Source organism: Streptopelia decaocto (assembly GCF_964273445.1).
Source record: "Streptopelia decaocto genome assembly, chromosome: 7".
Classification (NCBI taxonomy): domain Eukaryota; kingdom Metazoa; phylum Chordata; class Aves; order Columbiformes; family Columbidae; genus Streptopelia; species Streptopelia decaocto.
The window spans coordinates 22,333,779-22,358,255 of record NC_138661.1 but is presented as its reverse complement, the minus strand read 5'-3'; the positions used below and the strand labels follow the sequence as shown (position 1 = coordinate 22,358,255).

Genomic DNA, 24,477 nt, shown 5'->3' with positions numbered 1-24,477 from the left:
AGTCCTATTTTAATAACCAAGATAATTCAGTAGCTGAAGTATGAAAATATAAAAAGAAGCCATTAAGCAAACCAATTAAACATTCACAGAGACACTGGACTTGGAATCACTATTCCTCTGTTATCTTGAGTAATACATTTCTGTGTTAATAAGGAGAAAGACAAATACTTTCTCTAATGCCTTTTTTTATTATATTTGAAAAGTTTAAATACAGATAGATAACTAACAAGGTAGCGAAGACCTTGCTAAAGTGGTAGTTAAATATGCAATTACATCTTGAAAGTTTTTAAAATATTTTTCTTCAAAACATGTTTCCATCTCTAAAATTCTGACATACTGCAAACAGAAGCACTGAATGCATCATACTGGAAAAAATTCTTAACCTCTCTGGAATATGTTGTTACCCCTCAGAAATTCTACCAGAAATTCATCAAACTCATCTTTTAAGCCAGCTAGGTAAATGACTTCTGTTAGAATTCTCAAGATGGCAGAATTTAAACTGCAAATGGACTGAAATGTAAAATTTCAGAAAAAAAACATTATTTAAAAATATTTTAAATGTTTTTTTCCCCACGAGAAAACCCCACTATCCACTTCTTTGAAATTGTCTCTAATAATCTTCATTTGTCTTAGCCACGCAAATCATGGTATTTCATCCTAAATTTTAATTCTTATTGCTATTTATTTGTTAATATTCAGGTGCCAGTACTTATTAACTTAAAGCCAAGCTGTTAAATGACTGCTTTTGTTGAAACAGTAGAATTAGACTCAAAGAGAGAATTAATATCCAGGCTAACTAACTAATTTGCAGGTCTACAGTGCAAAACCTGAGAGTTGTACCTGTTCTAATCCTCCTGTCATCATCTTGTACATTCTGGTAGCTCTGGCGGTGCATAGTAACACGTGAAATTTGATGCTGCAACTCTACACGCTCCCCTTCTGCTCTCAAAAGCTGGGAACGAAGATCCTCAATCTGAAATGCATGTACAAGTATTAAATATTTAGTGAAAAACAGAATGAAGATTAAATTGCATACTTTTGTTAAACACTATAAAATACAAAATAAAGGCTATGTACAAGTAATATTTATAAATTAATCCCAAGAGTTCTGCAGATGGTAAACAAAAAGACAAGTTCTTTCCTAATTATAGGCCACAAAGTGATTTTTCAAAATTAAAGGAAACATTTTAATTTGTTATTTTTACCACAGATGAGCATTAATTTCTCTAGACCGAACAAAATGCTAACATTCTATGTGTTGCAATTGTCTTTTTACATTGCTAGTGAAAATATCTATACAAATTTAATAAGGAATATATTTTATGTAAATTCTACTAATTAAAAATACAATGTATTTATTCTTCAGAAACAGGCTTTTTACATTTTTCCTTTCTATCACATACAGTCTAATACTTACAGACAGGACATTGTGTATGTGAAAGTAAAGAAAATATGACATGCTAAAATTGTACTGAAGGAAAATAGCTCCAAATCATATTACCCATATAGCACTACAATCCAAGCACGGAGAGCTAAATTAAAAACAGTAATACAACCAGCACAAACTTCTGCTAGATACAAAAGGCAAACAACTAATGCTAACAGATAAGTGTGTCAGTTGCCCCCTGCCTATTTATTTCAATCTTTTTCCCCAGCTCCCTTGAAAGACTGCATTATTAGAAATGTTTAGAAGAAAGGACACTTTTCTAAAGCTATAATCCAGATTACTGCAACTTCTAGATTTAATCATATGTGCATCAATAAGTCTTGTTCACAGCACACTTTAGTTTTTCAGGTGTTTGCTTTTTATATATTTTTATTACATGTTAGTATACAATATAGCAAATACTTCTATGTCACTGGTTTATCTGAATTCAGCAATTATAGCATGCACTTTGCATAACAATTACCAATATAGAAGTTGTTCTAAAGCATACTATGAAGGGCAGTTACAAATAACATGTTTATGTACTTACAAGTACCATTACTGTAATTATTATCTATGAACATATATATATATATAAAAGTTTGGAAAGTAGAAAAGCATGAGAGCTCAGTCCCCATATTTTACTCTTAAACCTGTCTTTCTGTATCTTCTTCTTCCCTCCCAAAACAATGTTATCAGAGTATGAGGCAGGAAGATTAAGCAGAAAGACTCAGCTATGAAAACTTTAGGATTTTCACCACACCAAAGCAGTTACCTGATGCAAAAGAGCTTCTCTACTGCCTTCTGATTCACTCAACTTTTTCCGGGACTGCTCCAATTCCTGCTCAAGCTTTCATTTCAGAAGATGTTGAAAGAAAAGCAATGTTTTCATCACAGTACAAAAGAGCATTTTAACTATTTAATTCTGGCAGTAATTAATTGGTATAAGCATCTATTTTAAACGAGATATAATATACACAGTATTCTTACTTGTCCAAAATTTTAAAGCAACTTTGATTTATACTAAATCCATGCTATATTTATTTAAATTACACAAAGAATTTAACAGACAGTCTATAATTTGTATACAACATTCTGTGTCACATGAAGACACAAAATGGAATATATAATAAACAAATTAAGAAAGCATGAAAGCCAATTTTTACCCAGTTCAAAGTAAAAGAATGGAAGAGAAAGTTTTTAAAGAAGTTTCAAAAACATTGTCCCTGGACTTGAGACATACTTTCAAACTAAAATTGACAACGACTCAACATTTGAAGTTACATAGTTCATTCACAAAAATGTTAAAGACTACATGCATTAGTAGAACTGGTAAGTGGTAAATTCTGTGCTTTTTCTGAGTTGTGCAAAATGTATTTGAATTATTCTGGAAACAAGACGGTTGAAAAACTGAAGTGCCCAGAATTTCATATAATTAAAATTTTTCCTAAAAATATAAACTTATGGGAATTTTAAAATGTTTTATCAGATATAATCAGCAAACTGATGACCACTTAGGAAAAAAACAGAAAACAAAAGCTACCAAAATATTTTCTGACTTCTACCATAAATAGTTCAAAGATCACAAAGATCCATATGGAAATACAGTTTTTGACAGAGGAAATTGTTATTGCAGAGATAGCAATCTCAAAGGATGTTGAGAGGCTGGCAAACAGGCCAAGTAAACAGGGCAACGTTAATGGAACGAAGAGAGTAACATAACATGGAATAGACAGATACTACACAGATGCTTTAGCATAAAGGGGTATAACTTTGAAAGCATTGACAGAAAGTCTAAACTCGATATTAAGAGGGAAAAAAGCTAGAAAAAGTGTAATATGGCCCTAGAACCCTGTCACAGCAGAAATAAAAGAAATCTTGTTTTCTATGAAGAGAGCAATATGGCAACAGATAGTTCAGTAAGATTAATTAATAATAATCATGGTGCAAAACAACTAGCATGCATTAGTTGCAGGGATGAAGAAAAGCTGCATCTTTGAGCTGCTGCAAATAAGCAACAGCAGATTATGTACAATTTCAGAGACAAACCAGAGAAAACTCAAGGATAATCCCCAAGTTATAAATGTGCCTGCCTGGCAAGATGGAAGAGCTGTTACAAGTAACACACTATAACTAAAGATATTTGAAGGAAAGACAGAAGTTCAGCATAGCTACATTTACAGTGCCTCTGATGCAAAACACCTCCTGTTATCTTCAAGAATAAAGAAATTTTTATGCTCCTGTTTTGTCTGAAAAAGGAAGCGCATTCTATAACATATGACACTAGACTTATTTAAAACCAAACAAGAAAGAACAAAAATTAAGTCTTACTTGGTTCTTTTCACTTTCATATTTCACAAGTTTATTTTTCAGAAGTTCTTCTGTTTCATCTCCTTTAGCAACTTGCTTCCTTAAAACCTTTAGAGGGGAAAAGTATATTGTGAACTTCGTCATAAAAGTTACAGAAGTCTTCTTTGTAACATTGTCAAAATGAAAGAATGGTGATATATTTAAGATAGAGGATCTAGACAAATGCTTTCTGACTCTCTAATATTCCCATGTGGAGCCAATGTATATTGTCATGAAAAAAACAAATAAATCTGTGCATACATAAAACACACTCAAGCACAGAACTGGGCCAAATACAAAGTCAAAACTAGCACTAACATCCTTCCGATATATAGAGCTCGACAAGCTCAAGGCTGACCCCAAGGTCAGACTTTGAGATGAAGGTCTAAGAGGCTCAAGAGATCCCCTACAGATAGGCTGTGAACATATCAGATGAAAATAATATATTCTCTAATATAAAATATGCATGACATGAACTACAATGCACTGTAGTAAGGAAAATACTACCATAAGGTTTTGTTACAAGCCAAAAAAAGGAAAAAGTTATTTCTATCTGAATCTGGACAGATACTTAGAATTGCAGTATCAGACAGAATCAACTGAAACCTTCCTGATCAAAAGTCACTGACATTGGTGTGCCTTTGAAAATAAGAATAATAATAAAATCACTGGGGACTTTTCCTATCATGTCCACCCCCACACCGCCCCACCCAAAACTGAGATATATAAAAAGACTTCAGTACTTTTTCTAAAGCATCTTACAAAAATAAAATTGCCATTAATATAAATTTCAAAATCATTTCCCTCTGCAAACCAACACTATTTGCAGAACCTGGTCAATCACTGGTAAAGGAATGCATTGGACATCACAGACATTAACAACACATACAATTTGCAACATAAACAACAGAAGTTCAGAAGTTTCAAGGCATAACAATGTCATTGGCTCATCTTAAATATCACTTTGGAACACCAGCTCAAAGAGATTACTGGTCGTACTGAGAGAATCTGCTGAGAATTTGAGTAACTTTGTTAATAAGTCTTGTTTCTTTGCTGCAAAACATGGCCAAGTGGTTTTCACAGTATCCACAAATCAGTTAGATACTGTAGCACACACCTTTTATTTTCATGCAATATCACAGACCTTAAGTACATCTATTCCTTCCACCATTACTTTCCACAGCTACAACAGAACTACATAGCCTGTCCAGAAGAAAAAAAAAAAAAGTTCCTTTCCCAGGCTGTTCTTGCTGAGCAGCATTTTTTATTTTACGTTTTAAAGGAAAATCTCCTTAAACAAATATCCCTGAAATTTGCCCCTTTAATTAGTGTGATTTCGTTCAAGTTTTTGAACATTTTCTCTTCGCTGTATATTGGAGAACAATTTCAGTGTATGAAAACTGAAGGCAAGATATTAATCGACCTCAGTGAAGCCAGGCATTCAGCTTTAGAAGTTTTGCTTTTAAAAGTAGCTTTGTAGAGAAAATAAATGGATTATACACTTATCTCAGTCTTATATCATCACCTCAGGAAACATAAGGGTTTCAGTTTTAGTTTGGACTACTCTCCTGCTTGAACAGTTTATACTAAAACCAGAGATGGTAGAAGAAATTTATCATAACTACGCCACTGAAAATGTTACGCTACATAAAGAATTATAGTTTTAATCTTATTGATTCACAGATACTTTAAGACTGTAACACATTTAAGATTTTTCTCTAAGCATTCAATACAGATTCAGATCTATCATTCCAGTCAAGTATAAAACCCAGGGCTGCACAGAGACCTCACATACTCCCATTTTACTTAAAATCTAGAGAGATCTCAAAAAAAGCTACATGAACAAAATTTAAAGATGAACATAAATTTAGCTAATGCCTTTATTGCACAAGTTCTGTTTGGTTGGTTGTTTTGTGGTTGTTTTTTTTTGGTTGGGTTGGGTTTTTTTTTTGTTTGATTTGTTTTGGTTTTTGTTTTTTAAATGACTACAAGTAGCAATAAAGAACAGTCTACTAGGGACACATGATGTGTCCTAACTGCAGATGAGCTTCATTATATAGTCAACTGTATGCCAACCTTATCTTTGGCACTAAATAATCAATGTAGGACCAAAAATGCATGTTTTCAATTTCAACTTCTGCTAGAGATGTCAGCATCACAAGAAAAATGCTAAAGGTGGGATGGAATTAGAAATACCAGGAAAACCACCAAAGGTTTCCCTGCTGAAGGCAAGAAGTATGTCTCTGCAGCAGTAGTACATTCTAATTCCCAGAAGAAACCACTAAATTAAATTAAATTAGAACATTAATTCATATGCTGTTTCAACTTAATAGCCTAAATACCATTCAGTGATCCTCTTAAATAGTGATAATTTCAAATACAAAGGCAGTCTTTTCCTATCACTGATACTACAAATATGATGCTCAGTTTTATTTTCTGTATACTGTAAAAATAGCCCATAACCATTTCATTTGTAATAAATAACTTATATATATGACAGTTAAAATACTACAAAAAGAATGAGATGTTACAATAAATTAAACATACCACATGTGCACTGCTTCAACTGTCAAACCTGCATTTTTCCAGTAGGTGCTATGTAAGCAATCACTAAACAATCAAAACATCATCAAGAAATTGAAACACGTGGTCATTCACAGCCAGACAAGCATCAGTTGTTACTGACAATTCAGAAACTACATAGGTAAGAGCTAATTCTGGGTTTTCTCTCCTTCTTGTACTCCTTTTTAAATCATTTTCTCTCACTGGTTTGTGCCACTCTTGTTTTTACTCCACTAGAGGTTTCTTTATGTGAGACTTCTCTTGGGAAAAAAAGGGCTGAAGAAAAAAGGGAAAAAAAAATACTACGTAAAGACCCAACTGATTCTTTGATTTCATTTGTTGTCTGCAAAGAAGGGGCTGGGGAAGCCAAATGGCCAAAAATGGCAACTAGGAAGGTGATGCTGGGCAGTTCCTACACATGTTCTTCTGTGATTGCTCCCAAGCAACAGGCAGACGCTGCCCAGGATAACTCTGCCTGGCGGTGCTGAAGCACCAAGGAAGGGGAACAGGCCTGCAGTCATTAGGATTCCCCCACCAAGATCCTCTTCTTGAAAGCATTTGTGTCCAGGTTGGGCAGGAGGAGGCTGACAAGGAGGCTGAGGAGGCCTTGGAGGGGTCAGGCATGGAGGAGGCCACAAGGAAACAGAGAACTTTATGTAAAGAGGTTTTCACAGCATGGTTTCAGGAGAGACCAGCTAGATTTTACACTGCCTGCCTAGGTGGTCAGAAACAGGCTCTTGTCCCTGCCAGGACAGATGAACTTTTGGTTTGACCCAGTGGAGTAATTCTTAAAGGTCTTTTTAAAGAGTTCACTACCATAGACAGTATTAGAATATTAACATACGTTGCATATCCCAGCTCAGCTTACCTCATCCACACACAGCATATCAAACCCCAAAACTTCAAACAGATAAAATAATTTACTCCCTGCTAGACAGATATTTTTTCTTATATATGGTGAACACTATGTGGAGACCTCTGTAACAACAGTACTCAGTCCTTCCAACTTACTAAAATCTTCCAATAGAAAATCAGAACTTTTACTGGAATTTAACTCTACTATTCTTAGGGTCTGGGGGTTTGTTTCCGTTTGTTTGCGTTTGTTTATTTTTAAATAAAAGCAGATTATTTGAAAGTAACTTTGAAAGTAATGTAAAGACCACAAACTGAAATTTTCTCTTTCGAAGCGAAACTGTTCAGTGAATTATATTCCTAAGAGCAAAAATACACAACTAGACCAACGTCCTGCCATATTTCAAAATAAAGCAAAAATGTACCACATCCTAATCTGAATGAAAATTCTTGCCCTAACTTGATACATTAGCAGCTAGCATTGGTCCAAGCATGTTACATAGACATACCAGCCAGGCATTTAAAGACTGCCTGGATATTTCAGTGACAGATATGTATGAGACTTGCTTATGTTGCAATAGTCAGAATCAAACTACAATCAAAAGATAAACCATTAGCCACAGGTGGCACAGCCCAGAGCCAAGGGGCAAGTATGAATGACACATTGAAACATCCAGATGGCTCAGAGAACAGACCAAGTTTATGTCTGCCTAAAAAGATCAGAGATAAAGACATGCATGGAGAGAATTTTCAACAACGCTTATGACCATCAGTCTATCCCACTTTCTCTTGAAAGTCCACCAGCCTCTGGCACTTCACAGTATGTGCAGTGGGAGGCAAACAGAATCTAAGTATCCAGTTGCACAAAGAAAATGGGAAAAAACACTTCCTTGCCTACCCAAGTTATTAGTGTAAGACATAACTGTAGCCATTGTCTTACCACAGTTCAAAATGTTCTATAAAGATGATTCTGTTCAAAGCATGAATACATGGACTTACTTCACAGAAATCCAGGAAGCCAAACACAGGAATTAGGAGAGCCATCCAGGACAACTAATACATATAAAAGCTGTTTAAAGCCTGTTATTCAAAATGATACTTGATCTTGTTTTAGAAAATGGATGCATAAATACAAACAACCAGTCCAAGTTGATGGTATCTTCGTGTTCAAAATAAAGCAGTGAAGAATCTCAAAATAGTTTTAGTTGACACAACAAATGTATTTTATTAGAGCAACCCATATATATATATATGTCAGTAGCACTGGCAAGATGAGCATATTTGTTCTCCCTTCTAATCAGAAACATCCCTGAAGACATTCAAGGCCAGGCTGGACAGGCCCCTGAGCAAGCTGATCTAGTTGAAGATATTCCTGTTCATTGCCGGGGGGGGTTGGACTAGATGAGCTTTGAAGGTCACTTCCAACCCAAACTATTCTATGATTCAATGTTTACATCAGGAATATGGAAGAAAGTGAAGATGTATGATTTGCACTAATTTCTCTTTGCTAATTGCAGTTTTCTAATTTGCAGTAATTGCTGTTTAAAAAGATAGTGTGCATTGCTATGTTTAAACACTAACTTAAAAGATACATAAAAATGTAGAGAAAAAAAATTATCCACCTGCACATAGCACATACAGACTACAGATTCAAAATCATAATACAAATTTGAGAGTTAAAGATGAAAAATTGTATATGTCAAGCTTTCTTTATGGCCAGTATACAACTAGATATCATCTTGGTTAATAATCAGCCTATGACTATAACAATAGTATAATACACATTAAAAGTTCATACATCATACAAAAGACAAACAGAAAGACAAGACAGACAAGAGAAAGACTGAAACAAACGTATTATCGTGTTCAGCTAGACCCTGCAAATACATAATTTAATAACTGAGGTTTAGGAAGATGATCCTGTTAAGATGGTAAAATACTGACAAGTAGTGGTCAGTTATGGGCACTGCACTTTCCTTAAAAATAACAACTATTAACATCTAAACCTCACAAGATTTCCTAATTAAAGCAGATACTGATCAAATCCAAAAGTCAAATATTATATTGTTTGGTTTGAAATGTACAACAGGCAAACTAATGACAAAAAAAAGGTTTAATTAAATAGCCACAAATGCTTTAAATTAGACGTGTCAAACTCGTTTTCATCAGGGACCACATCAGCTTTGCGGCTGACTTCTAAGGGCCGAACATAACTTTAGGACTGGATAAATGTAACTACTCCTACATTTATCCAGTCCTAAAGTTACATTTGACCCTTTGAAGTCAACCGCAAAGCTGATGTGGTCCCCAGTGAAAACGAGTTTGACACCTCTGATTTAAATAGTATTTCTTTGTAAATCATTCAGGTCATATTAAATGACAGGATTTCAGAACTCCGTCCAAACCCTACCCTCCTTCCAGTAATGTTATTTGAGAAGTATCTTTGAGAAATAAAAGAGGACAGAAAAATACTTTAATAGAACTTTACATCCACACAATGATCACCACAAGATTGAGGCCAGTGACAGCGCTAAGAGCCCATTTAAGTGATAATTTGAATTACAACGGACAAGAAACAGAATAACAAAGTAAAAAGCTGCTCTTAAAATTGTGTAGAAACACGCTTCATCCAAATACCAATTGCAGCAAAATATTCAGTTATTTACTTTGTTCCCGTTAAGGTATGCAAAAGTACACAAAGCAATTCAAGTACCTTCTTTCTCACATACAGCAACTCAAGGTACAGAGACACACATTATGCCTTAGAAACACTTATACGTTATAAAGACTATTTCTTGATACATTCCTCAGTACCTACTGTCCACACACACTTCAAGCTCTCAGATGGAAAGCTCTCCTAATCAGTATCTGAATCAGAATCATAGGATAGTTTGGGTTGGAAGGGACCTCCAAAGATCATCTAGTCCAACCCCCCTGCAACAAGCAGGGACATCTTCAACTAGATCAGGTTGCTCAGAGCCCCATCCAGCCTGGCCTTGAACATCTCCAGAGATGGGGCAGCGACCACCTCTCTGGGCAACCTGTGCCAGCATTCCACCACTCTTATTGTAAAAAATTTCTTCTTCATGTCTGGCCTGAATCTCCCCTCTTTTAGTTTAAAATTGTTACCCCTTGTACTGTCACAACAGATCCAGCTAAAAAGTCTGTCCCCATCTTTCTTATAGGCCCCTTTTAAGTACTCAAAGGTCACAATAAGGTCTCTCTCACTGGAGCCTTCTCTTCTCCAGGCTGAACAACCTCAACTCTCTCAGCCTGTCGTCATAGGAGAGGTGCTCCAGTCCTCTCATCATCTTTGTGGCCTCCTCTGTACCCTCTCCAACAGGTCCATGTCTTTCCTGTACTGAAGGCTCCAGAGCTGGATGCAGTACTCCAGGTGGGATCTCACCAGAGCAGAGGGGCAGAAACACCTCTCACGACCTGCTGGCCACACTCCTTTTGATGCAGCCCAAGATACAACTGGCTTTCTGGGCTGCAAGTGTACATTGTCAGCTCATATCCAATCTTTCATTCACCAGTAACCCCAAGTCCTTCTCAGCAGGGCTGCTCTCACTCCCTTCATCTCCCAGCCTGTACTGATACCAGGGGTTGCCCCAACCCAGGTGCAGGACCTTGCACTTGGCCTTGTTGAACCTCATGAGGTTTACATGGGCCCACTTCTCGAGCTTGTCCAGGTCCCTCTGGATGGCATCCCATCCCTCAGGCATGCCAACTGTACCACTCAGCTTGGTGTCATCTGCAAACTTGCTGAAGGTGCACTTGATCTTGCTGTCTATGTCATTGATGAAGACATGAAACAGTACTAGTCCCAGTACAGACCCCTGGGGGACACACTTGTTACTGGTGTCTATACAGACATTGTGCCATTGACCACTACTCTCTGGGTACAACCACCCAGCCAGTTCCTCATCTGCAGGAGGCATGTCTACCCTCCTCTCTCCTTCAACATAGTGTATTTGTATAAATGGAGGACCATGCCCTCACAGTCCTCAGTCCCAAAGATATTAAAAAAAAGGTGCAACGGAAGACGACGAGCAACGGAAGACGACGAGCAACGGAAGACGACGAGCAACGGAAGACGACGAGCAACGGAAGACGACGAGCAACGGAAGACGACGAGCAACGGAAGACGACGAGCAACGGAAGACGACGAGCAACGGAAGACGACGAGCAACGGAAGACGACGAGCAACGGAAGACGACGAGCAACCAGGCAAATGGCTATCACTTCTCAAAGAAATTCAGGTTAGCGATAAGCAACGCTGCTCTTAAGGGAGTACCCATACAAACATTTACACAGGTGAATCCAAGCCCCCCACTCCAAATGGAGTAGGGACCAAAAAATTCCAAGACCAACACTATCCAGATTAGTATTATTATTGCAGATAAGTGTCACTAAACAAAATTTGAAAAATAAAACCTAAATTGCTACTGTCATCTCCAAGCACAGATATTCATTAGAGTTTACTGGCTCAGGTTTACGCCTAAATGTATTCACCAGTGCTTCACCAGTGGAGGACATCTCATTCACTGGAAAGCAGCTCAGCTGCTTCATCGGATATAGCTGATATTTCAGACCAAATTTAAGCCATCACAAGAAGAACAGGGGATTAAAAAGTGAAACTGCAGAAAAAGGCAACTAGCCTCTCCCTCTGTTGATTGTGTTCATCAAGAGTAGTTTCATCTACAATGTCCCTTAAGAACCTTTGAGTGAGTACACACTTATATGGATGTAGTAAATGCAGAGATCCACCTTCTTCAGTAGCCAGTCCAGCATCATTCTGTATATCCCATGAGAGATCAAAGGAGTGCACTGATGAGACTGTTGCGAATAGCATCTGTAATAGCCGAGTATCAAAGCAGCATGAAAGATGATATTTCACAATAAGGGAAAAAAAACAGTAATGTCATACATTGTGTTAAGAAGCTGCTGTTCTTAATATACAATGTAGTCACACATCAGCTGTAAGGCAGTGAAGATATAAATAAGCTTCCACACTGGAGTCTGAGAATCTTTATTCTTTAAAATCCTCTCACCTATCAAGCAATTCTTGTGGCAAATGCTACCGTCACATGATGCGTGACCAGCAAGAAAAAAGTTAAATAATATCAGGTATTTTACACAAAATCTAATTATTCTCATCAGGAGTTTTATTATTTTCTTATTTTCTTTTTTTAATAATTATCTTGTAGGCTTTGCTGAAATTGCCTACTTAAAAAATAGGATTTTTTTTTAAATCATTAAAAATGGTGGAAACTACTGAGTTTTTCTAACAGCTTTGCTCAGAAATGTTTAAAGCCAAATTTAACTTTGCCTATTGTACAGAAAAATAAAAAAATACATTAGCAAAATACAATTACACTGGTGCAAGTAATGAGCAAATCAACAAGAAGCCAACTGCTACTCAGCTTGAAAATACACTGTTGAATAACTATCTTTTTAAACTACTCACATTCAAATAATTTAGATATTTCATAGTCATAAATTACATTAGTCATTCTACTTGGTTTGCCATACTGACTCTATTCATCTGTAAGACCACATGCAAAGAAAAAAAATTCAAAAAATTAAAAACCAGAAGCTCAAAAGCTTAAATCTGCTACACTCAATGCTCAGACAGTTTTGGTGTTGGAATTCTTTCCTGTTTGTTTTTAATTTTAAATTAGACCAGTTCCAAACTTTTTGCCCCCATAGACATTCTCATATTCCTATTTCTTCTGTAGTTTATATTCCATAACAAAGTAATTTTCTTCAGAGAGCCACCTCTCAGTACAATAGTACAGAGAGAGGCAGCATGTACAGGATCTAGAGTATTTTGCTCTCAAAATCAAGCGTTTTTCACAAGGTAGTCCAGTTTGCCAATGTGAGAGCTAAAGATCTCAGCCAACTGTTCAAGACATGTTGAACAATTCCTGATAAATACAAACACCATCCAGAAGTGAGACCATTTTCTACCTAGAGAAGGACAAATTTACATGAATGTTCATTGTGTAAGGAAGATGGGACAGCTGGACGGAAGCCTGCAGTAACAGTCTGAGATTTAAGGGCCTTAGCAATATTGGGGTCTGAAGACAGTTGGTATGTAGGAAGTTGCAACTCTGCCACAAAGATCTTCTCCAAGCTGCTAAGATAGCTATAAGAGAAGATGCAGCAGGAAAAGGACGTACTGTTTGTTGCTACTGGGAGCGTAATATGTTTCAAAAGCAATGGATACTGTCTCCATATTCCTCTGTAATCTATCAAAGAAAGATTAACTAATACCTATTGAAAGAAGCTCCTTCCTACACTTGTCATCTGACGCCACCATGCATGTTAAAGGTTATAACCTCCTGAAAAATCCACAATTCATTGCAACAATAATAATCTATTTTATTAGGATTCCCAAATACAGTGACACGAGTCCAGTCCAAGAAACACAGAGTCATGACTAGGATCAGACACCCAGAAGGATGATTTGAAGATACAAGCCCCTGCTTGAGAGAGTGAAGATAACCACCAAGAGTGTGGTTCTCCTCCAAGTAGCAGCAGCTATGAATGTAGAGCATGTGGAAGAAGCCTGCTCCAGTTGGGAATGGCTTTGAATCTTGGCTTGGGCAAATTCCTAATAGTAAAAGTTTACCAAGCAGACTAATAGGTGTTGAGCTTTCCTGCAAACTAAGAATGAGGATGATACACCACTGTTCAAAACTTGGATGTAAAAAAAAAAATTTTTTTAATATCTTTTAAATAGAAAGGAGTTCCTTGGGAAAAATAATTTACAAAAATATGCATGGAACAAAATAGAATTTGCAGGAGAAAGGATTAAAATGTCTTCATCTGCAGTGGGAGAGCTTAGGGGAATGAGAGGTCAGGGATATACTTAATATTTCATATTCATTTTGCATGAAATTCAAAAGATGAGCTACTAGGAAAAAAGTATCCAGTTTGAGGGCTCACCTTTGCATAGCCAGTCATATTTTAATTTAGTCACTTGAATTCAAGTTTTTCTTCTAAACAACGGTAGTGTCGATGTACCTTTACAGATACGTGTCATTATCCCCTTAAAAAGATATAAAATATTGTTCCAATCTACAGATAACACCATAAAATGACACCAACTCATTTCATTAAGCATCCCTCTACTGGACTGAAGGCACAACCAAAGAATCTAGAAATGGACATAGGCATATTAAAGAGCAATGAAAATTGTAATATAGTGCACTAGTTCTTTTCGGCCACTAAGACATCAATAGGGGGAAAAAATGAAATAGTAACGCTTTCTGAATATGAGCAGAAGCACTACAAGAACTTTGGTAAACATTTTTTCTCTATACCAAAGAGCATCTTATCTTCTTAAATATGACCTATTTGAAGAAACTCTAGCCTTACATGAAACATAAAACATCAATTTAAATTAAGGTTCCTCAAGACCACTGCGCAGTATCAAACAATTGCCTTCCAAAAAGCATGCATACTGTTGTTAATATTAAAGTGAAAAACAAGGAATTGCACATTTCTTCTATTCTATTGCATACAGAGATAATCATATCCTAAGGAGAGTGAAATAAAAGTTACACGATGTTAAGACACAGATTTTTCCAAATAGCAGTAAAATAAGGAACAGAGAGGTGTATTTTTCCTACGTTTCCTAAAACAAGCAGAAAAAAAGCTACTAGCTGTCTCCAATTTTAATCCATAGTCTAAACATTTGTATTTGTCTCCTAAAGAATATTTTATACTTTATCAGACACTGTTGAATGAAAGTGTTTGAAAAGCAATGAAAAGCTGTGTAACCACTACAGTGCATTTGATTGCTTTTTGGAATAAAAAATAAACTGCTCACTGCAAGCAAACTTTATATTTTAGAAAACTAAGTGTTTTAATTGAGGCAACCCAGCTAATGACTTGCTATTTTTTGTTTGGGGTTTGAGGGAGGGCACAGGTGGCGGGTTCCTCTATAGAATGTTTGTGCCAGTTACCAAAGAAGTCTAAACATAGACAAGATAGTATCATGAAGAACAGAGACTATAGTTGTTATCATCTGGTCAAAACAAGCATAGCTGGACTGATAGAGTTAAAAGAATCTACCAAAGATACAAGTACTTTTGACAGTTTGACAGGTACAGGCTCACAAATGCAGCACGTTCCTAACTTAATCCAGAATACACAGGAAGTTTTCATTTGCATACCTCTTGTAATTGAAGAGACATATGTCCCAGCTGATCCTGGCGCTTCTCTACAAGCTGTCTTTCAGTGCGCATTTCTTGTTCTATCTCCTGAAGTCTTCTCTCTACACGTTCCGATACCTTCAAAAGGAAAAAAACCACCCTGTGGGAAATTAGTACATCTTTTACCACATATTAAGATAACAATGGCAAAAAATGTAAATACAGCATGGGGCAGAAAGCAGAACACACCTTTTATTAAGATTCAGAATGGCACAGAAAATAACTAGTGTTATAGCAGTGAGTACTCCAGAAGTACTTAAGCAGGGAACTGACCTGCTACCTTGCTAGCAATATCGTCCTTTAGGTTTACGCATATTTTTCTCTACTGTGGTGGCTCTACTCGAGTGCCAAATAACCCAATATCAAGCTTGGTGCAGCTTAATCTGAAGCTGCAATACAAAAATCTGAGCTTCTCTGCCACAGGCCTGATTAAACTCTGGAGAATCACCTCTTTCACATCTCCAATTCGTAAAACAGACCAAGGTTTGCCTCTTTCATACTCCAAACTCTGTGAGCGAAAAGTAGTAAACAAGAGCTAAGTACATGAGAATTAACGTAATAGCACAAAATAATTACATCATTTTAAGACTTTTTCTCAATATTTTGTGAATCTATGTATGAACTAACATAAGTAACACTAGTTACTTGTAAAAGCAATCTGGATTATAAACACAATAATTCAATCTTTAATTACAATACCACAACTACTTTATTTTTGCTTTTCAAGCCACTAGTAGACAGCACCCTCTCGTGGGCAGCAGATTAAATTTATATTGTTGAAGTTGAAGATTAGCAGGGAAAATAATTACATATTATTTCCTCTCTGCCTTAAAACTAATTTTTTTAAGCAATTACTAGAAAGCAATGTATCTATTACGAAATGGTATTTAGATAAAAAGAGAAAGACTTAAAATACCATTCAATTACTAGTTTCTGATATATGTGGAGGGGAAAAAGTTTCCCTATGTACTTTTACCATTAAGCATGCTTCTACAACCACTATGTATATGCACAGACAGAAAATTTTAACAGGAGCAACACAGTTGTGTAGTAACAGAAACATAATTAAGATTACATTAATATATTCCGGGCTTCACAAGAGCCTCAGGTTTAAAGAATGAAACAGCTTTTTGCTTTAAAACAGAATACATCGCTTTGAAAACATTTCTTATTTGCACAGCCAGAATAGTCAGTTTACAATTTGGAATTCTGTATTTTCTCTTAAAACCATCAGGAGTTGCTCAGAAAACATACTACATCAAACCACACTCTTTCATGCAAGTTATGAATACTTTGCAGTCATAAACCAGAGTAATCAACTACTAAAAGTAATGACACAGGTCTAGGTTACTGCATGCACCGCAGATGACATTACGTAAGGCAGCACTAAGCAAGCTTCAGATTCCTGCATATTTCAGATTTCACTGCAAATTATCACTAATGCAGAATGAGTAAGAAAGTAACTTTTTCCTCACAACAAGATACAGCAATTTGCCTTCCCTCTGACTTCTTTCAGCTCCCTCCAGAAAACAACTGTTATCTCTAACAAGGTACTGAAAAGGATGCCTTCATTATATTTTTCAGGTGCACAGAAATTTCAGAGTTAGACATAATACTCTTAAAAAATAAATTAATTAATTAATTAAATAAATAAATAAAGCTATTTATAGCTCATTGGGAAAAAAAAAAAAAAACCACACACACACCTCTCTATCAAGATATTTCCTTGCTGGATTTTACACCTATTAATATCGTTCTAAGCCACATCCAAGACTGGATAGTGGATTTCAGTTCTGTTTTCCAACATATCTGAAGTACATCTGCCTATGTAAAAAGCATCTCTATATTGCATCATCTAGACTATTAACAAAAACTTCAGAGAAAAAACAGATCAACTACACAAAATTCACTTCACTAACTTCTCTAATTTTCACCATGAACAGTTTACTAGCTACACAGGTATCTGGACAGTTGTGTGTTTATTCTAACCTGTATTCAGTTTTACTATATTTTAGTGAAAAGCTTATTAGAACAATATATGAAATCCTGTCCAAAAAAAGCTCAAAAACTTGCATTAAGATATAGAAAGCTATTGCTTCATCCTTGTTAATTCCTTCTACAATATAAGCACATTTTTTTTTACAAATCTGTGTTGTCTGGCACCTAAGTTTCTGTTTGCTCTTGAACGTTTACAGATCAAGTTCTGGAAAAATAATCAGTCTATTTTCTCCTTTTCCAAGATTTGCCCTTTTTTTAATATTCCAAAAACATTTTTCCAACTCACTCCTGCAGATGTCTATCAATACTCCAAAACAGTCATTAGTGGTTTTAAGATAACTTTGGACAGTTATTTAAGTTTCGTGGCAAATCAACACCAGGTTATTAAAAAAATATTTTACACACCTTCGTTTCTCCTCCAGTAATTTATGCTGAGGTCTTACACCCCCATTACTGTCACTAACTTACAGCTTGCCAACAAATATCAATGCTAGAATGGTGTTAAACAGGAATCAACTTTCTTGGTACACTATGTCAATAGTGTCCCCTCTTGTGCAAGGAACAAACTGATTGCTTTGGTCTCCCTGGGAAATGGTGATGGATTTACAAGTGAATCATCATCACTCTTGATGCCTCTTGGTTGGTACATCCTATTATCTACCACCACGGCCTTTCTACTCTCGTACATTCACACTATTTTTTGACTGTTATCATTAATCTAATTTAGCTTCCACTTTCTGCGCTCTGTCTCTTTGTGTCTGAAGTAAATGCAGAGCTTCTAATTCAGCCAAATAGATACACGGCTACATTTCTTACACTTCGTTGTTGACTTCTCCTTTTTAAAGAGGATTTGCATAGAATATGCTTGAATATTTGCCCAACTCATTTCCTCCAAAGACTGAAGATTTTTCTGCATGTAATCAGTCATTTAGTAAATTTAAATTTGCAACCTCACAAACTATTCCAAACATGTAAGAAATAACAAAAGACATAGCAAACAAAGAACAAACCTTAGACTATGAGCAATAACTTTTTCCATCAAATTTTTGTTGATTTTTTTTAAGACAGAACTTGGCACACAGCTCTAATTAAAGATGTTTAAGAATAAAGGAACATATACCACATTAGTTGAGATTTCTTCAGAAGGAAAAGTATTTTCTGGTAGATAAAATGCTTACTATGAAGCATTAAATTAGCATTAATCCTGAAAAAAGAGGATTAAACAAAGGCAGCCTCATAAACACTACTTTTCGCCTACTTTATAAAGAACAATATTCAGGAGATTACAGTCTTTCATTTGTGTTCCTCATTCCCTATTTTCCCCAAAACTCAGCCAAAACTGGCCAATAGATTCAAACATTCAGTGGTACAGAGCTCTCAAATATATTTAGACTTTGTGATATATTTCAGGAAAATAAGATCCTAGGTAGAGGTGAGACCTCAAGGAGACCTCAGCCTTTATTCCTTTGTTTTGGCTGTCAGCAAAGTACATGCATTTTGTCTAAAATTAAGTATCAGCCTATTTAGCATTGTAAAGAAATATTAGGTTGGAAGAAAATAAAGCTAGCAGTGAAGTCAGAATGATGCAAAGAAAGTATCATGGGACTTTGGAGGTGGATCATGGTAGGAAAGCATAATATGTGAAAAGCAAAGTTCTCGTACAAGAATTTAGATGCAAAGTAAGTTTTTGTGGGGTGACACAAACCCAAAATTGTTCAAGTTGTAAGGGAGGAGACAGGAAAAACAAGGCAAAGAGCATGCAAGTCCATAGCAAATTAGGCTTTATTATGTTGTACCTTGCATCAGTGCAAAATAACAAAATACCATCACTTGTGGCTTCCATCTGGAAAAGCTGCAAAGTCACATTCATGTCCCAGCAGTGTTTAGCAATAAGACTTCCTGGAATGCAGTAAACTTTCCTTCTCCTTTTTGGAAAATTTAGTATCACACTATCATAAACTGGGTCACTTAACACCACATTTTACAAATTAATTGCCATTGATGACATTTACGGCATAAAACAGGGTTTAAGAGTGTATACAATTTTACAACACCTTTGTCACTTTTTTTTTTAAGCCTGCCTTACTGCATTTTTATATTTAACTGCTGAAGTTTATCTATTTCTATCACTTAGCAATACCTTTCGGAAGGACTCCTTTTTACCTTCTATAGTTACATCAGCTATCTTTTGATCTCTTTCATATCTTTTAATGCATTTATTTGAAATCACTACTGTAGTGTATTCAGATCACTTCCACATTGTCTGAAAATCTTCTTGGGCTGCATCAAAAGGAAAGTGGCCAGCAGGTCAAGGAAGGTGTTTCTGCCCCCCTGCTCCACTCTAGTGAGACCCCACCTGGAGTCCTGCATCCAGTTCTGGTAGTACAGGAAAGACATGGACCTGTTGGAGATGGTCTAGAGGAGGCCACAAAAATGATCAGAGGGATGGAACAGCTCTCCTATGCAGACAGGCTGAGAGAGTTGGGGTTGTTCAGAGAAGGTTTCAGGGAGATCTTATTGCAGCCTTTCAGTCCTTAAAAAGGGCCTATAGGAAGGACACGGACTTTTATCAGGGCCTGTTACAACAGGACAAGGAGTAATAGTCTTAAACTAAGATGGGGATATTCAGGTCAGACATGAGGAAGAAATTTTCTACAATGAGAGTGGTGAAACACTGGAACATGTTGCCCAGAGAGGTGGTAGATGCCCCATCCCTGGAAACATTCAAGACCAGGCTGGATGGGGCTCTGAGCAACCTGATCTAGTTGCAGATGACCCTGTTCATTGCAGGGGGCTTGGACTAGATGACCTTTAAAGGCCCTTTCCAACCCAAACTATTATATGATTCTACCATCTTCATTCTCCAACAGTTTTCTAAGAGGCTGCTTTATTTTTTGTGCAACTCTCTTTTAGAAACCAAACATTATTCTAAGAGGTTTAACGTTTTTCTCCAGTAGGGATGCCAAATCTAAGTTAGTTTTGGTAACTGTTAAAAGGTGAATATTTCACAGATTAAAAGCCATGCACAGGACCCTTGTTTATAACAAATAACTGTATGGCTTTTGTTTGGTTTTCTTCTGGAATATTTTGGCTTATTTGCTCCACAAAGCAGATAATGCACCAGTTAAAAATGTAGTTCCCCCAATATAACAACCTACTCGGTCTACAGTGCTGTAGACATTAGCTCCCACAAGAATTACGCTCCCTGTTTTTGTAGCCTCTCTGACCTACCTTAGTTTGCCACAGAGCCTGTGACACATAACAATAGGGATAAAAAAAATTAGAAGCACTTCAGTGTTAATTCATTAATTAGTACATGTAGAAGAAACTCCAAAACTCACTTCTCGTCCTTTGTTCCAAATGACCCTGATTCAGGACAACATTTCTACCACAAGAGTATGTATCTTGTCCTCTGGATCTTATCAAAAGCCTTAGTGTAGACAAGTGATGCACTGAAGAAGAGCAAAAAGAACATGGAGGTTCCACATAATGACATAAAATGATAGTACTAAATTTTTGCATTCACAACATATTAGAATGTGATTTCAGAGATGCATTTTTAGCAACACAGACTACCTGAATGATAATCGTGATATTAAGAGCTGTGTCTCTGCATCAGGCTTTCAGGTAGCCGCAAAACCTATGAAAACAGATTAGGCTATCGAAAAGTTCCCCCGTCACCAATTAAGCACAAAGAACAGAATGTCCAGTTTAAAAACCAAGGTGACATTTTAGTCATGCAGCTAAATATAATCTCTTGGAAGATGTTGGATGCTTCATCTACAAAAAGCAGCATCTTGCTTCTTGAATTTCTCTCCTGTTTTTCAGCTTTCCACTGTTTTTTCTAGTGCACAAGTTCTACTAACTGAAATCTATTTCAACAGATTCTTGTTACCTTTCTTGTTATGACCTACTTCATCAGCAATGCAGACTTGAAACAGAAGTATTAAAATCATAAAACAGCAAACTTCTTTCACATTGTCACTTTAAATATTGTTAAATTTTTCCCTCATGGCAAATGATAATGTGTGATACCACTTTACAAGTCACCTGTGGAGTGCCAAAAATCCCTGCATCAGATCTTCTGAGGGACAGTTCCTTCTCTGACAATAATCCTGGCTCTCGGGGATACCGTAACCACATTAACCCCATGCAAGAGCCATTTCCCTTGACATTGTCATCTTTTTCAACAGACGCAGCCTACGCTAACCTTCTAATGGCACCATCTCAATTAACCATCTAAGTTGAACAAACCTCTGCTTCAATTCAGTTCCTTTTTATGCATAATGATCAGCTTCCTGTGCTATCTGGGATGTGCTTCTGTACCAGGAGATTACAGCAAAACATCCAAGAGGGGTACCTTATGTAACCGTAAAGTAAATAAATACTGTCTCAATTATTTATAGGTCTGTGTGGACATTACTCTAGCAAACATCTGAACTCTTTTCAAGAAAAGATGAATCTCGCAATATGTCTAGGCAAGATAGGAGATTTTGATATAGAGTCGTAGAATCTGCAGTCTTTATACCAAAACTGCACTTGGATTCTCAAGTACAAGGCCTTGGAGAGTGCTTGATTTTAAACAGGCATCCAGCTATGCCTGTGTCACCACCTCAGATGCCCTCTGGTTTTTGTACTGGGGTGGAAAATCCTTCCTTTAAGGGTAAAATTAATGTGCATTGATTGTGTTGTGTGGCTCTTAAAAAAAGTTTTCCGATTCAGCATCGAAAAGACCCTAAGAATCATAACCTCTAATAAAAATAAAATCTGAACTAGTGACTCAGAACAGCTATAGTGAGTAGACCTTTATCACTACACATCCACATACAAGCAATTTTCAAACAATACCAAACAGTACAGCTGTGAGAATTTAGATATGTGTGCCTACAGAAATGAAGACTTAAGGATACTGAACTGAAAACCATGAGTTCTACCACGAACTCATCCTGTCAAATTGTCAAGATTTCAAGTTGACAATCTAACACCAAGAATCATACAGTCAAATACAAATAAAAGGATGGCAATGTTGGAGGTGATAAACAAACACTCCAAAGTAAAGTGATAAAGACATGAAAATAAGGGATGAAAAAGCAGCTAGATTAAAAATAAACAAACAAAAAAAAACCCACCAAAACAAACAAAAAAGCACAAAGCAGCCAACAACAACAACAAAAAAAAAACATACCAACCAAAACATCCCAAACACAGAGACAAAACAACCAAAAAAAACTACGCCACCACAAAAGTGGCAGCTCCTCTCTCAATATGTACTCTATCAGAAGAACTCCTTGCTATATGACAAGTAAGATGATAAGGGTATGCAAGTTATAACAAACACTGGACAAGTTCCAGGGGGAAAAAAAAAAAAAAATCCACAGAGGGATTATTAAGTACAGAAAGTACAGAAATCAATTCCAGACGATGAAGCTACCAAGTCACAAGTGATTACACTAGTATTGGGCAGAATTATCATTAGATGCCTTTCTATTCTAACATTGTCCACTGAACATTCGCTTTTTGACCATTCATCATATATGGTTAGGTCTTTCCTAACTGCATATTCCTCCTGCAAATCGAACCCCAGCAACTTTCTCAACTTTTCAAGGAAGTCTTTGAATGAGTGGCCTTTGTTTGTTTTTCCCCTTTTTCGCTTTTTCCTCTCCTCTTTCCAGTTGTCTCTCCATTTGGTCAACGTTCTTCCTAATGATATGCAGCAATGAGCAGTATACTCCAGCTTCAATCTTTCTAGTCCTACACATGAAAACTATCTCACTGCAGCTTACTGCAGTGTTTGTGTCTTCACTAAAAGAATGTCACTAAACACTTCAGCTTTCATAGCTTTTTGGATGATAATGTTCCCTCCCAACTAAGAGACTTACTCTTCTGGTATTCTCCTTACCATTAATAAACTACAGAAGGCTTCCTTGTTATACTTCACATCTCTCATTTTTGCTTCTCTCAGGTCAAAAGTTGTAACATTTAATTTCAAATCTTGAAATCCTACTATAGTAGGTCACAAAGAGCTAGCTACTTCTTTCATTATTGAAAAAAAAGTGTCTGCCATCACTCCAGAGGACTGAGGAGGAAGGCTTGTTTCTCTCATTTAAAGATGTTAAACAACTGTAATGTAGCCAGCCATAGCAGCTACTTTCTTGAGGACCATCTTGGTTAAAACTTACTGAGTTTGCTAATTTCCTGGTACATGAAAGAGAAAAAAAGATACTGAGAAGTAGGCCAGAACAAAAAAAAACCCAGAGTTTTGGAAGTATCAAGAATTCATTACCATAGAAAGTTATTTTATCCTACCACGCTATCAGGGAAAAGCATTCTAACAAAGACAGCCTATTATATTTTTCTCAGAAGGTTGACACAGCAAGTCTTCCTCCAATGATGGTTTATTTCATATGAAGTATGTAACTGGTACTGACAGATTATAGTATCTTGAATTCCTGTCCAACTTCATCTAGAGTCAGGAACTTACACCAGTACAACTGTTAAGTCCTGGTATCGACAAGTGGCCTGTACCAACAATATTATGATCAGCAACAAACTTCCCTAAAGCTCTTTACAGAGCATTTAGTACCAATTCATGCAACGTTAGGGCAAGATGAATCATACCTACGCGAAAATAAGGACAAACAACACCACATTAATACTTAAATAAAGCATACACTCAAGTCTTATGCATCAAGAACCTACAGTATTGTCACCACCTAAGTACTGGGGAGATTCTCAACTTCTCTTGTTCCTACAGCAATATACTGTCTGACTTCTATCTCAGCAGCAGATCTCTTTCATATTTAGGTGATACAGCATGCAGTTAGTCTGCCTCCAGCAGATACAGGAGGCAAAAAAGAAGGGACTGTCATGGCTGTCCTGCCTCCTTTGTTAAGTTTGTCACAAAGCCTTCAGAGAAGAGTGCAGCCCAAAGAGACTCTTTCCCATTATGCTGCACAGATGATTAGAATTGTAAAGGACAGGGTCAGGGGGGAAAGAGGAAACAATATTCATCATCGTCATAACATGGGAAAGCTTGTATCTTTCAAAAGGTATCTTCAAGTGTGA

At 36.5% G+C, this 24,477-nt stretch overlaps 1 protein-coding gene across 6 annotated transcripts in view; it reads right to left on the bottom strand.

The window, feature by feature from the left end:
- Positions 1 to 24,477, bottom strand: part of CEP128 (centrosomal protein 128) — a 123,547-nt gene that overhangs the window by 84,952 nt on the left and 14,118 nt on the right. For all 6 annotated transcript variants that reach the window (XM_082059632.1, XM_082059635.1, XM_082059636.1 and 3 more), the window contains 4 exons: positions 15,376 to 15,492; positions 3,758 to 3,844; positions 2,202 to 2,276; positions 841 to 973 (listed from right to left, as the gene is read on the bottom strand). In XM_082059632.1, coding sequence (XP_081915758.1) covers positions 841 to 973; positions 2,202 to 2,276; positions 3,758 to 3,844; positions 15,376 to 15,492 — 412 coding nt within the window. The remainder of the gene's footprint in view (positions 1 to 840; positions 974 to 2,201; positions 2,277 to 3,757; positions 3,845 to 15,375; positions 15,493 to 24,477) is intronic.